At 41.4% G+C, this 14,267-nt stretch overlaps 1 protein-coding gene across 4 annotated transcripts in view; it reads left to right on the top strand.

Moving 5' to 3' along the window:
• Positions 1 to 14,267, top strand: part of AAK1 (AP2 associated kinase 1) — an 87,005-nt gene that overhangs the window by 67,467 nt on the left and 5,271 nt on the right. For 3 of the 4 annotated variants that reach the window (XM_032204077.1, XM_032204076.1, XM_032204078.1), the window contains 3 exons: positions 1,406 to 1,507; positions 2,289 to 2,399; positions 5,869 to 5,973. In XM_032204077.1, coding sequence (XP_032059968.1) covers positions 1,406 to 1,507; positions 2,289 to 2,399; positions 5,869 to 5,973 — 318 coding nt within the window. Of the gene's footprint in view, positions 1 to 1,405; positions 1,508 to 2,288; positions 2,400 to 5,868; positions 5,974 to 7,477; positions 9,640 to 14,267 lie in introns of those variants that run through there. The other variant, XM_032204079.1, reaches the window with a different exon arrangement.

The following is a 14,267-nucleotide window of genomic DNA, read 5'->3' as shown; positions in this document are numbered from 1 at the left end:
TGGGTAGAAGAGAGGTAATTGTTGACTGAAGAAGATGCAAAAAAAAAAATCTCTCAATTTCTTCCAAAGGCTGTGTGTATGACTGTGGCCTTGGCACTCAGCCTGTCTGTCATCGGCCCTCAGCAGGAGGAGGAAGTGAGCATTTGCTCTGGGGCATATTGTGAGAGTAAACGTGCTGGGCTGTGATGAGCCCAAATGCAACAGGCTCCAAGACAGTGTGAAGGCTTCAGTGTTGTAGAACCATATTTTGACCCACTTGCCAAATAAACTAAAAAGTAATGATTGCAGACTTCAATAACTTGCAATCAGTGGCTCTTTCAGTTTTGGGTCCAAGCCAGGGTTTCTTGGCTGGCTTGTTGCAACCTTGTAGCTTTGAATGCAAAAGTAGGAAATGAGTCACCTAACTGTAAGACTTTTCTTCCTCTTGTAGTTCTGACAGTTGTCTGAATATTCTTAGATAATGATCCTACAAGTCACAAAGAGACTGACTGCTACGCAAACAAAAATATTCATGGATCTCTTGCGTTGGTCAGCTAGACCATTTCTGATCCTAGCACTGGAATGCAACCTTGTTCTTCAATTTCACTTTTTGACTCGTTACCTTAATTTTGGTCCTTAAGGAAGAGACCCAGACAAGCATTATACCTGGTTGTTGTGACTGTGTTGACAGTCATCCTCTGTCTGTCCCTCTTCCCTTTAAGAATTATACAAAAACAAATCTTTCTGTCCAGCCTTTATAAGCATCTCCATACATAATGGATGTCAGTGTTCAACAATACTAGGGACTGGTATTTTCAGTAAGATGTTAAGTTCTAAAAATGTATCGCCTCTCACTGGGGACTACAAACTTTGCTTTGCTGAGCACTGCGAAATGAAAAAATAGATCTCACAATCTTGGCTTTTTACAAGCTTAGCTGGGAACATGCTAAGGGCTCCACAGTGGGTTTGTTAATGATCTGTTGTTACTTCTATTGCAAGGACACTCCTCAAAGGTCAGTGGGGTTTTTTGTTTGGTTGTTTGGTGGTGTGTTTTTTTTTTTCTGGAAAAGGTCCTCGCAAAAGCCTGCGGTTACTTGCCCAGCCCCAGGTCCTGTGCTTAGCTGCAGGGCAGGCATTAGTAGCCTTCAATTTCAGCCTTTGAATATTTCAATTTGCACACACACACACCAAAAGAAAACAGAAAAGCTCAAAGCCAGCGAACACTAGTTTCTTAATCTTTTCTAATGGTTAAATTGCTATCAGTCTAACTTCAGCATCTCACTGCCAATGTAGCTGACAGGTGTCAATGAGATCAATGAGTTGCTAAAGGATTCAGACAACTGCCTTCTTAGTTCTAACTTTCGTGGTGTCTTGCAAACTAACCTCTGGATTCTCCTCTGCGCTGGCGTTTTGCACATTTGGAAAGGAAAACCTGACGTAGCTGTTGAGAGTCTCATACCAGGCCTCGAGGCTCCATTGCCCCAACGCCTTGTGTCGCAGACTGAGTCGGTTGCTTCCAACAGAACAGGTTGGTGAGGTGGGAGGGTCTGTGGCAGGGCAAGGGTGCATTGCACTGGGATGGGCTGTGTAACCTTGCTATAAAAAATCAGAGTATCTGCATGGACATAAACATCTCTTCTCTCACTGCTTTCCCCACCAATGTAAACTGTGCTTGCTGGTGCGTTTTGATAAGTGGGTGCTGCACGGTTCCTTAAAAGTCAATGCTGTTTGTTGTTTGAACGGTACAGCATTCCTTCAGCCCACTATTACAAACCTTAGGTGCCAGAGTAATGCTCTGATGAATATTTTGAAATCTGGAGCACTTGCAGATTTCTGTTTGTTCTGTAATGGTAATGAGCCATTCATGTTCCTTCCTAATTATGAAGGTGTTGATCTGGCATCTTCTGCTGCAGATGTACTTGATATCTTTTCAGAGGTCTGCTGTGAAACAGCCAGTGCGCTTAGTTTTGCCGGAGTCCCTGCAACTCCTTTCCCTCCATCCCCCCCATCTAATTTAATGTATTGCTTGTATGGGATTTCACTGTTGTATACTCTACTTCAGAGGGCAGTTAGCACCACAGAAACTGTGTTATATATTGATAAAGGTGTTGGAAATCCCTCTGCCCTCACTGCAGAGAAGTGAGAAATATTTTTCACTATAAAAAGGACAGTTTTTTTTTCTGGCTTTGCATCAATGCTCTCTTTGCACGCTAAATGGACGGGAACAGGAATGTGCGAATATGAGTTTAACAGTGTTTGTGTCCTATTTAATGCTACCTTGCGGCCTTGGGATGTTAACCTGGATTCAGACTCTCTCACTGGGGAAGACTCTCTGCTTGACTGTTCTCTGCTTTCTAACCCTGCTGCTGACCTCTTGGATGAGTTTGCTCCTGTAGCTTTCACAGCTCAACCTCACAAAGGTAAACAGTCCCTCCTGTCTCTAATGTCTAATCAATCCTAGAAGTCGGTCTTCTGACATTAAATGAAGTTAATACCAGTTTACACAAGCAGATGCTATGCTCCATGTCCTAGTGGTGGGTTTGTTTGTTTTTTCCCCCAGGCCATTGCTTTGTTTTTTCCCCAAGCTGGTGAAACTTGTAATGGGAATTGAAGCACTAAGGGAAAAATACAGGTTAATGTATTCAGCCTAATTGTAAATAAAGGCAGGTGATATCTTCCACGAGACAAAATGACATAGTGAGTGTAAAGGATGGGTGTTTTTTTGTATGCAGCCCTTCTTCAGGATGATGTGTGAATACTCTTGTTTTCCCTTTTGCACATAAGATGTAAGATTTGCTTTTATGCTGTATTATTGAATCTGGAAGGGAGCCTGATAATGATCTATACTGGTGTCACATGTTTCTGAATGTTTGTTGTGTTTTTTTTTTTGTCTGTCGACATTCATGTCTGTAGCATGTGACTGAGCTCTTTCAGATCTGGAGGCTGATTTCAGTGGTTATCAGGAGAAGGTTCTTGAGTCAAACCAGCAAAAATGAATGAAAGTCTAAGTACAATATCTAATTGAAAAGTGGAGTAGTTTTACAGTAACACAAAACAGCAGAGCTGCAAAGAAGTAGATTGTGATAATTTCTAAGAGTTGCAGATCTGCCCTTTATTTTTTCAGCTTGAGGGGATCTGTGAAAATACAGTGCAGTGGTCTGAGTTCTGTTCTCTCTTCCACTAAAAATCAAGAAGAGAGGACCCTGGGAAGCTGGATCCTGTATCAGATGACTTTTTTTTTTTCCCGAGCTGCAGAGCATCCAGCTAAAATTTGGGCCTTCTCACGCGCTGAAGGTGTAGTAGTGGCAGTGGAGTAGTTTGAAGAGCTATCAGCTGAAGTGTGATTTTCATGGTGAATACTTCTGGCTCTGTTCTGGCACATTCCTGCTATGGGCTAAAGCAGTTGTGAACAGTGTGTGCCTCCCTTGAGGACAAGGCAAATGTTAGCAGATTATTTGTATAAGCCAAGCTTGTAGTGAATATTGGGTAGTACACCTCCACCTGAGTGGGAGGGAGGACCAGGACTTTTGTGCTATTTATTGCCTTGCAAAGACCGGCTCAGAGGCTTGAATGCTAACCATTTGGTGCCCCTTGACACTGGGTTTTGCTTAGTTCGTTTGGTAAGTATCCCTATAGCAACACAAAATGATCTGTCCTCAGAGGAATTGCTGTAAAACAGTCTGCAATCAATTTTTACACTTGATGGCACTTCAAAATGAGACTATTTTTCATAGAGCTTTTGAGTTTAAACAAGCAGTTGTTCTAATTGCTGTTTGCTATAATACACTTTCATGCCACTTTATTTTGAGTAAATGGCTTGAAATATATGTCAAGCAATTATTACTTTGTGTCTGGAACATAGCAAAGCCAAAACATTTTTGGTGTGACTTAATGAGAAAACAAATTAACGGACTTCTGCATGACTTCTCCCTGGCTGCCCTGCTGTTCCCTCTGGAATGAGAAAGGCTCACATCTGACAGGGACTGTGAGACTTCCATTAGCAGGAGTAGGAGCAGGGAGACGGGGAAGGGGGCAAAATATAAATAAACTCTTCCAAAATTAATTGGTGACTTCTGTTCAAACCCTGCTTTTATAGCTCTGGATGTGGCCATTAACTATACATCTGTCCCATTCTCTTTTTTTGGTTTGTTTATCCAGTCCTGGCTTTGGTGTTGTAAAGCTGATGGGGCAGATAGTGATATCCATAGGTGTAATCAGCCCATGGAACTGCAGTGCTGCAAGTTCTCAGTGGGACCAGGAGGACAAGAAAAAGCAGCTGTGTTTTGAACATGGTTTAATGCTTCAGCCAAGCCATAGCATCCTTTCCTATGTGCTTTACTAGGCTGTGTTGCGTTTTGTGGCTGCTGAGTTTTTGTTCAGCTTTCAGGATTTCTTAACCCGTGTTTGCTGAACATGGCTCTAAGCTGCATGTGTGTGAGAGAAAAGAAGTTTTTTTCCAGTTATAGTGATGTGTAGTTATTAAGGCAAGCTCAAATGCTTTTGTGCATAGATACTTCTTCCACGGAGTTCTGCCCAAACTGGGACACTCGCAGCTTTTCCTCAGGAAAGATGGTCCACAACTGAGCAGCGTTCCTTGACTAGTTTCTTGTATAGCAAATTCTGGGCGTACGAGCAATTGTGATTATAAATGAAGTCAGATGGAAATAGGATGCTTTCAGAGGCTCTCAGCAATGTTATGAAGAGCCACAAATAACTCCAGAGACAGTGATGACAGGACGAGACTTTCTGTCAAGACCAAATATATTTGGTTTTGATGCTTTACAGCCTAGTCTTCTATAAAACTTCCTTCCTTTCTTCTTTTTTTTTCTTTTTTTTTCCTGAATCTGATCTTCCAGAGGACAAGGTATTTTCACAAGTTGGTTCTTGCATCATCTTACCCAAAGCCTGTTAGTGTACCTGTCAGCTTTAGGTAAAGAGCTTTTATTTTTGATCCAAACATAACAGGAATGTTACTGTTCCTTGGAAAACATCAACTTTTACATGTCCTTGCGATGCTTTCTGACATATTTCATGTAGTAATTGAGAACCAGATTTTGGAAGGTATTTTAGGTGTCTAAAGTAAGTAGTAGTGATGCACAATGAGAGTATGAAAGTCCCTGAAGGTGTGTAATTGCTTGATAAGGCTAATAAATATCTGAGCTACTGTGAAAGTAGTTGAAAGTGCCTCCCACCAAGTGTCTAATTCCTGTTGACATGGTTTAAAATCAATGGAATTATGTGCCAGAACTGCTCTAGTTGCCTTTTAGGATCTCTCTGTGTGTCTAGTTATATGTTGGACACCTTGGAAATCTGTCTTTACGTTGCGTTTTTTTGTTTTATCCCTGTGGGTAAAAATAGCTCTGGGGTTTCATCCACTGTAGATGACTGGAATTTTTTCTGCATTTTTCTCAGCCCTTTTCTTCTCCCTGTACATGAGAGCTGGTAACTGGAGAGACAGATTGCTCTATCAAACTATGCTAATATCTGATGGCCACTGAATGATGACTTAGAGTATCTACAATCCTCATCAGTTTATGCCCCAGGCTTTTACCACATCATTGAGCTCTGCCACTTGTTAAGCCTTCAGATTGACCAAACTTTATTTTGTTTCTTGTCACTTGGCTTGCCTTTTGATTTGAGTTTTGGTTGTTGTTTTTTTTTTTTCTTGTTTGTTTGTTTTTTTCCCTCTACTTTGGTATTTGATTGCTTCTTTTACATCTTACCTTCTTTACTAAAGGCTTACTGACTTTACTTCATCTTTTAAATGAAACTCCTTCTTCTAAACCCTGTCTCTGAAAACATTAAGATGTTCTAACACTTTTTGGCAATTCTAACCAGCTTTCTCTGCTATCTTTGCTTCTTTACCTCTGTTTCTCCTTCACACTGCAGAAGATACTAACCTGATAGCAGGCTTTGATGCTCCTGAGGGCTCTGAAAAAGTGACAGAAGATGAGTTTGACCCAATTCCAGTGTTGATATCCAAAAATTCACAAGGTAAGCCAGGATTTGGGTGTGGAAAAGGGAAGGAGAAAAACAATGAACATATATTAGTTCTGGGATAGTGGTACTACAGTATATGTGAAGTAATGCAAATCGTAAATTGTAAGATATTATAATTGTAGTGTTTAGTGAGCTCAGGCTTTCTCTGATTTATATTGGCCCTGCAGTGTCTCTAGATTTTCTGTTTATGAGAAGGTTGCATGCCCAAAGAGATAGAATAGATGTGCAAGCATCTTTAGGTCCCATGAAGTAATTTCTACCAGTCTGCCAGGCAGGGTACACTAATAGTTCTATGCTTAATGTACAGTAGCAAATTCTTATTCTCTGAGGTTCTTATTTACTGTTTAAACCAGTGGAAGGAGGTCCTTTGACTTTTAAGTGAACTTGGCATGATGTACGAGAAAGGGAGGTGATAATAGTCATTTATAACTTTTGCCAAAAGCGAGTATTTTTATTTCTGACTAATGATTTTCAAAGGTGCTTGTGGGAACTGTGTGAGAAGCCTGGTAGGTGGTACCCACCTCCTTTGAAGAGCTTTTGAGTGTTCTTCACCTTTAGGACACAGACTGGAAAGTTTCTCCTTTTACAGTATTCCTGTCACCTGCATCACATTAATGTCATCTTTGCAAACAATTTTTGCCTTATGCAAGGTTGAGTCTAAGGAGCAGTACTGTTTCCCTAAAACAAATGATACTGCTCAATTTTGTAGCTCTTATAGACAGGATTTTTCAGTATGGCCAATCAAATGTGCAGTCAAGTCTCTGTGCAGTCAAGCCATCAAAAGGCTTTGTTTACAACTTTTGGTATGCTAGCATAGGCTTAAAATGCATTACAGAGCTCCCTTTATCTGGTTTTGGTTTTTAGTTTGGTAGAATTTTTTTGACTTCCCTAACTACCATTTTCATTTACAGCATGAGTATACTGTACAGCTGCTCTGCATCTAATGCTAGCTTCCAAAGACTGGTGCTTATCAGAAAAAGCTCTGTGATACTAAACTCTGCTCCTGCATATAGAGGAGATTTCTACCAAAGTTGGGCCAAGATAGGCTACTTTGAATAAAGAACAGAATCTCTCTCTTGAGAAAGCTCAACTCTCCCTACAGTGGATGGAAACTCAAAGATGCTTTTAAAACAGCAACTAATTTTTAACATGTTAAACATTGAACAGTCCGTTCCATTGGTTGTGGGAGTACTTAAAATTGTTTTATAGTCCTTTAGTAATGACTGAATTCTGCAGCTTGGATGTAGAGATTTCTGTTGGCACAGAAGCTGCTGCGATGTTTTTCCATGCAAGTCTAGCAAGCTGGGTTTGGAGGGGAGGGAGAGGGTGGAAGAGTGAGCAAAGGAAAAGTTGCTATCATGATGCAAGTAATGAGAAGAGCTTGAGCGGGTTTTCTGTTTTGCTTTGACTTTTTTTCTTGCTTGCTCTTGAACATCTGAAACTGTCGTGTGTGTGTGTGTCCTGTTCAATACTGAATTCCTATCTCTCACACTTTCAGGTGGGCATTCTAGAAACAACAGTGGAAGCTCTGAGTCCAGTCTTCCCAACATAGCCAGGTCTTTACTGCTGGTGGATCAGCTCATAGACCTGTAGCAGTGACACAGTAGCAGACGCAGTTTCTGTAACGTACCTAATCCTCCGTTTTCATTTCCAGAGGAGTTACCTTCAGTTGTGGTTCTTTTGGTTTTTGTTCTTTTCCTTAATTAAAAGAAAAACAAATCTGCCAACAAGAGACAGTCACCCATATTTCTCCCTGTCTTCCCATGCCCCACAAAAGATTCTGTCTCAGTTCTCCAGGTAGTCCTCTCTAAAGCTGGTGAAAACCTGCTGTGGTTCCTTCTGCACCTGTTTCTGCTAGCCCATGTCTAAAGAGAGCACCGTCATTAGCCACCCTGCTGAGATGTACACATAGCATCATGGAAAGCCTAACTATAAATGATTTAGATAATCGTAGCTGATGTACGATCCCTGCATACAACAGACTCCTTTCTCCATATAGTAGTGTGTAAACAACTGTTTCAATCTTTTGAGTTTGTGTTTCTGAGTTTGTTTTTTGCTTTCCTTTTTTTTTTTCCTAATTTTCTGATGAATGGGCAGGAGGAAGGGGACGAGTGAAATTGGTAGGGACGTCCCTCTCCTGCAGAATACAGGTTAGGAGAGCTGATGTTTCTAAATTGCCAGTATATGCTTCAGAGGAGGAAAAAGCACTGAATTCTCCTGAAGTAGTCATGCTTAGTACCTCTGGTGATGGTGCATATGAAAAGAGTTTTCTGGACTGCCCCCAGCTAATTGTTCGCTGTTTAACAATCCTGCTTATGAATGAACTGTGCTTCCGTGGGATGGGGGTGGGGGGGAGCTCAAAAAAAAAAAAAAAAGCCACCAGATTGTTAATGCTGCAAAAATCACCCTAAGTTAAATATAACAAGATTTTGAACCAAATATGTGTGAGTATGGCTGTGATTAGCTTTTTGTTGACCTTTTTTAGGCTGAAAAGGGCATTGTGGCAACAGCAGATGTATTTTCTGTGACTATTTCTGTGTTTGACTGGCAAAAAAAAATCCCCCCCAACCTACTGTAAATTGTGTACGAAACAAATTGTCCTACAGTTGTTTGTCTACTTCAATCCTGGTTTTAGTCAAGCATCTGGTATCTGTTCTGGGTTCCCTGTTTTCTCTTGTAACTGCATATAGTGCAAACCAGTTAAGTATGGAACCTTTTTCTTTCGGTAGACAAAGATTACTGTGGACTTTATTCCACTCTTCAGTCTTTGTGGATCAAGCATGCACTTGGTTCAGGTGGTTTGAAATAAGTGCTGCTACAATTTGATGGGTTTTACATTTTCTTTTTCCCTTTACATGCTTAGTTTGTCAGCTAGCTGGATACGCTAAACTTGTTTTCATTGGTTTATGATCATGAAGTCCGGAATTTCTATCTTATATTTGAAAGCTCTTTCTGAACAGAAGGACTCTTCCTCTGTAGTGGAATAATTAATAGCTTACACTGCTAACCTTGTGTATGTGTATGTAGCTGTATTAGTAAAAGTGCAGTTTCCCATGTGCGGAAGTATGAACGACTGAAATATGTATGTACTGACCTCTCGCTAAGACGGAAAGAAATCAAAGTTCATGACTACTCTTTTCCTATCTCCAGTCTCTCCACTATTCCCTCACCCCAATGCTTAGGTTAACAAATTCTGTAAATAGAATTGCCATCAATTGTGTCTGCTCTACATTACTCTTCTTTTAAAACCTACACTTAATAATAAAAGTATTGCTTAAGTGTGTTGTATCATTACATGTGTATACTGCACTTTCCGAGAGAAGCTTTACATGAGAACTATGGAAATGACCTTAGTAAAATTGTGGATAGAACTTTATTATTTTTTTGTTTTATATTCCTAAAGCACAGGCAAGCTGGACTGGAAACATGAAGACGCTATAGATAGAAAGTTATTGTATAGTCAGATACTGAGAATATATGAAAAGAGAATGGATTTTAAAAAGTAACCATCTACTGTATATTAGAAACAAAGATTTCTGTGAATTAAAGTACTTTTAAAGAATGTTTAAGATTTTAAATGGCACTTGTTCAAGGGTTCTGGAAAAATTATAAATGCACTGGGTTGTTAATAATGCTATTAAATAAGCAGATGTGAATGTTCATTTTATTGCTTTTTCAAGTAGCCATTCATGGATCTGGGTGGGAAACACAATACAATGAAAGCATGCATTTTTAGAGATGTCTGTTACCTAGATGTACTTCATCAGAGAAGACACTCTGCCTACGTGCTAAGTGAATGAAAAAATGCAAGGAATGTGAAATGAATGGGTGGATATGTGTGATTAATTTGAAGCTCTCCAAAAAATGTGATTGTCCTAGAGGCAGTAGGTTAGTATTTGTGTGCTGCCCAAAAGTTGAGGAGTTTGTGTGAAAGCTGCTACTGTGAAGGAACAAATTGAACTTTCATCCAGTATCCACATGGAAGAAGTTTGGTACCCAGCATTCCTGAAATTGTGTCAGAATGGTTCTCATATAGCTATGGCTGCAACCTCATTTGAAGCCATTAGAGGTGTTTCCTGTCTCCTTTGGAGGGTCAGATGTTGTTAAGTAACATAATATATACATGCAGACAGCAAACTTGCAGCAGAATGATTTTCTTCCCTGCCTGGTGTGTGCTGTTTATATATGCCAGGATGACAGAGGAGCCCTTTTGCCCTAGTAGGCGTGAGCTTGTATTGTTCTGGGTATTGATTATTTTGATGTATCCTGGTACTTCAGATGCAACCACAGTACACAAAGCAACTTCGTTTCAACTCAAGGCTGTGCTTTGGGTGCAAGAATAAATTCTGCTTTTGGGGTGATGAGATGTTAAAAGCAATAGCTAGAACTTAGATGTCAGTTCTTGCTGACTCTGAGGGGTCTTGGGTCTCAAACTGCTCCTGCCTTTCAAACTCTTCCCCAGTTATTTAACTGGATTAGGACAAGTGTGTCACCCACAATTCAGAGATCAGCAAATTCATGTCATGTCTGATGATCCACTGTCAGGTGCAGCCATCCCATAGCCAGGTGGCTATGGCTTCCTGAATTCTGGCTGTCCAAGTGTTCACTGGGTTCCTTGGAACTTGGTCAAGTACGAGGTTACTGAAGGATTGGCAAGTGCTGCAGGAGCTGTGCGACCTGAAAACTTGGGTGTGCTGGCAAAGGCTGAGAGATGTGTGGAAAAGCTGTGGCATGGGTGGCTTTTTGTGGCAAATCTGCATCTAAAAATTGTTTTCAGAGGAAGACTTCTCTTAAGAGCATGATGATGTCTATATTCCTGTTTGGAAGATCTCAAGAGGTCCTGTCCCCAGTGTATTCTTCAGTCTGAAACCTCACAGGGTATTGCCTCATGTGACTTTCCAAAACCACCTTATTTGAAAAGTGGTTTCTTTTTTCTTTTTTTTCTTTAAAATCATGTTATTAAAATGAAAGCTCAAATGCAATTCAGGCCAAAGACAGTTGAGCAAGTTTCAGGGGCAAATGCAAGAAGTGGAGCATATAGGCCTCGGACCACAGAAAATGTCATCAAGCTGCGTGCTGCACGAGTGTTTGAAGTGTGAACATGTATGTGCACCTGTCTGTATAAAATAAGTTATCTTCTTTGTTGGCCAATACAGTTTGCAGTTCAAGAACTTGTATAGGTACCAGTCAGAGCTGGTAGGACCTGGCACAGATGTGGGGGAAGAGTGAATGTACCATGGGGGAGTGCTCCAATGCATGAGGCTTATCAGTCCACTCAGCTACCAGTAGTCGGGTGAGAATTTCCCCTGTGACTTCTTTGAGGTGTGGGCACTGCACATTAACTACGGCAGGTAATATGGACTTGGGAGGTCGGGGCAGGCGGGGAGGGAGCAGTGGGGTGATTTTAGCAGTGTAGTAGACTTCTGTACCCAAGGGAAGTTCTGCTCTGGAGAGAGCTGTGCCTATGCACAGGAATGCAGACTCCATGCACGGCACCAAACCTCCTCGTTGCTCCTTGGGTGGGCTGCTTTGCTGGGTGGGTGTAAGGACATCAGTGATCTGCAAGGCTTGTGCCCTCCACAGGGGGGAGTTTAACCTCTAGAAACTCGCCTGCATCTTAAAAATGACTTGAATATGTAATGCTTGGCTTGTACAAATGAGGGTGAAAACCCAAAAGATGATGTTAGTCTCCAGTCGGTTGGTCTAGTTCATGACCTGATGGAATAGTGTGTGCAGTTTGTGCCTTCAACACCTACTCTATCTCATTTTGCACAGTGCAAACGACTGTGCAAGTGTGCCAAAACTAGATCATTAAATTCCTCATCTTCTGGAAATGAAGCACCCTGAAGATGGTCCCACTGTGATGTGCAGTGACGTGGGGAAAAACCATTTTGCTGCCTGAATTGGCCAGCGACATGGGAAGGGTGATGCCGACCTTCAGTGTCCTGCTTTGATGTCTGCTAACTTGAAAGCCCTGTGTGGGGTGGCCCTGTGGTGACTGCTCTGCCTCTTTGCAGGCCCTTTAAAAGGGAGAGTAATTCCCATCAGTTATTTCAGTACCTTGCCATGTCTGTGTACTGTTTTCTGTGAAAGACAGGAACCATGTGTATCAGTGCTGTATCTCAAGGGTAAACAGTGTCTTCAAGTTGTTAACTGCGTGTAAAATTACAACCCATTCTTTGTGGTGTTTTGCAAGCAGTGGTAATCTGGAAGCCGGAGCTGCTCTGTGTTCCCCACCTCAGAAGGCAGGGTGTGTTCCTGGTGTACTGAGCCAGAGGTACTTTTATGATTTGAATTCTCCCATAGTAACAAAAACTTCCTTAGAAAGGGAGCCTGAGTATAATTGAGTATTTATTTATTTATTCATTCATTCAGATAATTGCTTTGTATCTGACCCTGGAATAAAAGCAATTACATACAAATGTTCAGGGGTAGAAACAAATGTCATTGGTAAGCATAAGCATCTGTAAAGACTTCATGGAGTAAGGTATGTGCTATAAAACTGAAGCCTTGATTGATGAAATAAGGGCTGCTTCCCAGTGAAATACCTTGCAGATCCCAGGAGTCCTGGGGAGGAGGGGACAAAAGATGTGGCTGCTGTCCGGCTTGACGCAGGAGGCAGTCAGCAATCGCTGCCTCTGCAGGAGCAGCATCCCTTTAGCACGAGGGGTTGTGGGTGCTGTGTGGGTTGGTTCCAGCAGCCGTCTGCCTGTATCTTTCCAGGCCTCTTGCATAGCATGCCTCTGGTGCGAACAGGAGCCCAGCTGGCTCAGAGAAGGGCCAGAGCTTCAAAAAGAAAAGCACTTTATGAAATTTACGAATTTGCCCTTTACAGTTGCACTGTTAACACCTCATGGGGCAGCCATTTCTCTCCTTTGCTGTAACACCAAACAAAACTGCCCAACCTTTTAATGTGGAGCAGCCCCTCAAGTGCTTCATTCTTGATCATCTGTGATTGCAGACCTGTACACCCATCCATTGGTGCTGGCCAACATAAATTCTGTCATCCTAAAGGCTGCGAACCTCCAGGAGTTCAGCTGTGCAGGTTGTAGCTATGGCTGCTTATGGGAATCCCCCAACTTTTTCTTGTTTAAATGTCGGGTTAGCACTAACAAAGGGGTTTATGTTTTGTTTTGTTTTGTCTGATTGGACATTTTTGTGCCTGAGCATAGCTCAGGCCTTTTAACATACAAGATTGTTGACTGCAAGAGGTCTAAGCCATGGTCTGGTCAGTCACACACCCAGCTGCAGTGAAATGCTCCATGATGTTATCTTCTCTCTAGTGATGCTGCCATAGCTCCTCCTGAGACTATAACTTTGCCTTTTGCTTCTCTTGGTGAAGCAAAATGAAGGAAAGCAAGAACGGGGATATGGGGGGAAGCTGCCTGAGATGAGTTACCCCGAGGTGGTGTCTGGAAACCAGTCTGCCTTCTTTGGTGTCAGAAAAATACAATGTCAGGGTGTAGATGGTGCTCCTCTCCATCAGTAAGTTGCCAAGGTTCTCTGGTAACCTACTAGATTTTAACATTGCTGTACCAATTTTCATTGGTTTTAAATTAGCATGTACCCTAGTCTCTTTGCTGTGTTGTCTAGCAACTTCAAGTGAAACCAGCTCCTAATTGAAGGCCAGAACGAGTTACTACTTAAACATCACTTCATTTTTTCCCTTGAGTAATTTGTAACTCCTGTACTGGCATTAGCAAAGGAGAAAATTGCTTAAAAAAAAAAAAAAAAAAAAAAAAAAACCTCTCTCCACCAACTAGGGCTTATATCCTGTCAGCCTGTCTCTTAACTCTGTCCCAAATGTCATCACTTGCATGAACATAGACACAACTCAGGCGTGTAAGTCTTTAAAAAGAAAATTCTTGTTTGTGCTCTTCTTGTGAAAACTGGGTTGGTTTTCATTGGCATAATACTCGCTATGGTAAATACGTTTTTGCTTTTCCTGTTTTCCTCTATGCTCTGTCTCAATGAGGACTGGGTAATTCAGAGGTGTTTGCACAGTGTGGCAACTGGTCTTGGTTTGCTTCCACCTGTATTCTTGAAATATCACAATAATACCTGGTAAAATACATAACCAGCCTCCTGGAAGAAAACACAACCACGCACATATCATTCCTGTAATCTAACAGATTAGTATCTAAGGTGAAATCATTGCTGACAACATGGGTTTCAGGAAAGATAGATAGTATTTTTGTAGAGCAACATAAAATGTTCACATATCTACACTGTCTTTATTTAGCAGTGTAATGTATCGCAGTGAATAGTTTCCCAATAAATAACAATTT

The sequence above is a fragment of the Aythya fuligula genome, chromosome 27 (genome assembly GCF_009819795.1).
Source record: "Aythya fuligula isolate bAytFul2 chromosome 27, bAytFul2.pri, whole genome shotgun sequence".
Taxonomy (NCBI): Eukaryota; Metazoa; Chordata; class Aves; order Anseriformes; family Anatidae; genus Aythya; species Aythya fuligula.
Note: the sequence above shows the minus strand (reverse complement) of the source record. Positions and strands in the feature narration are given on the sequence as shown.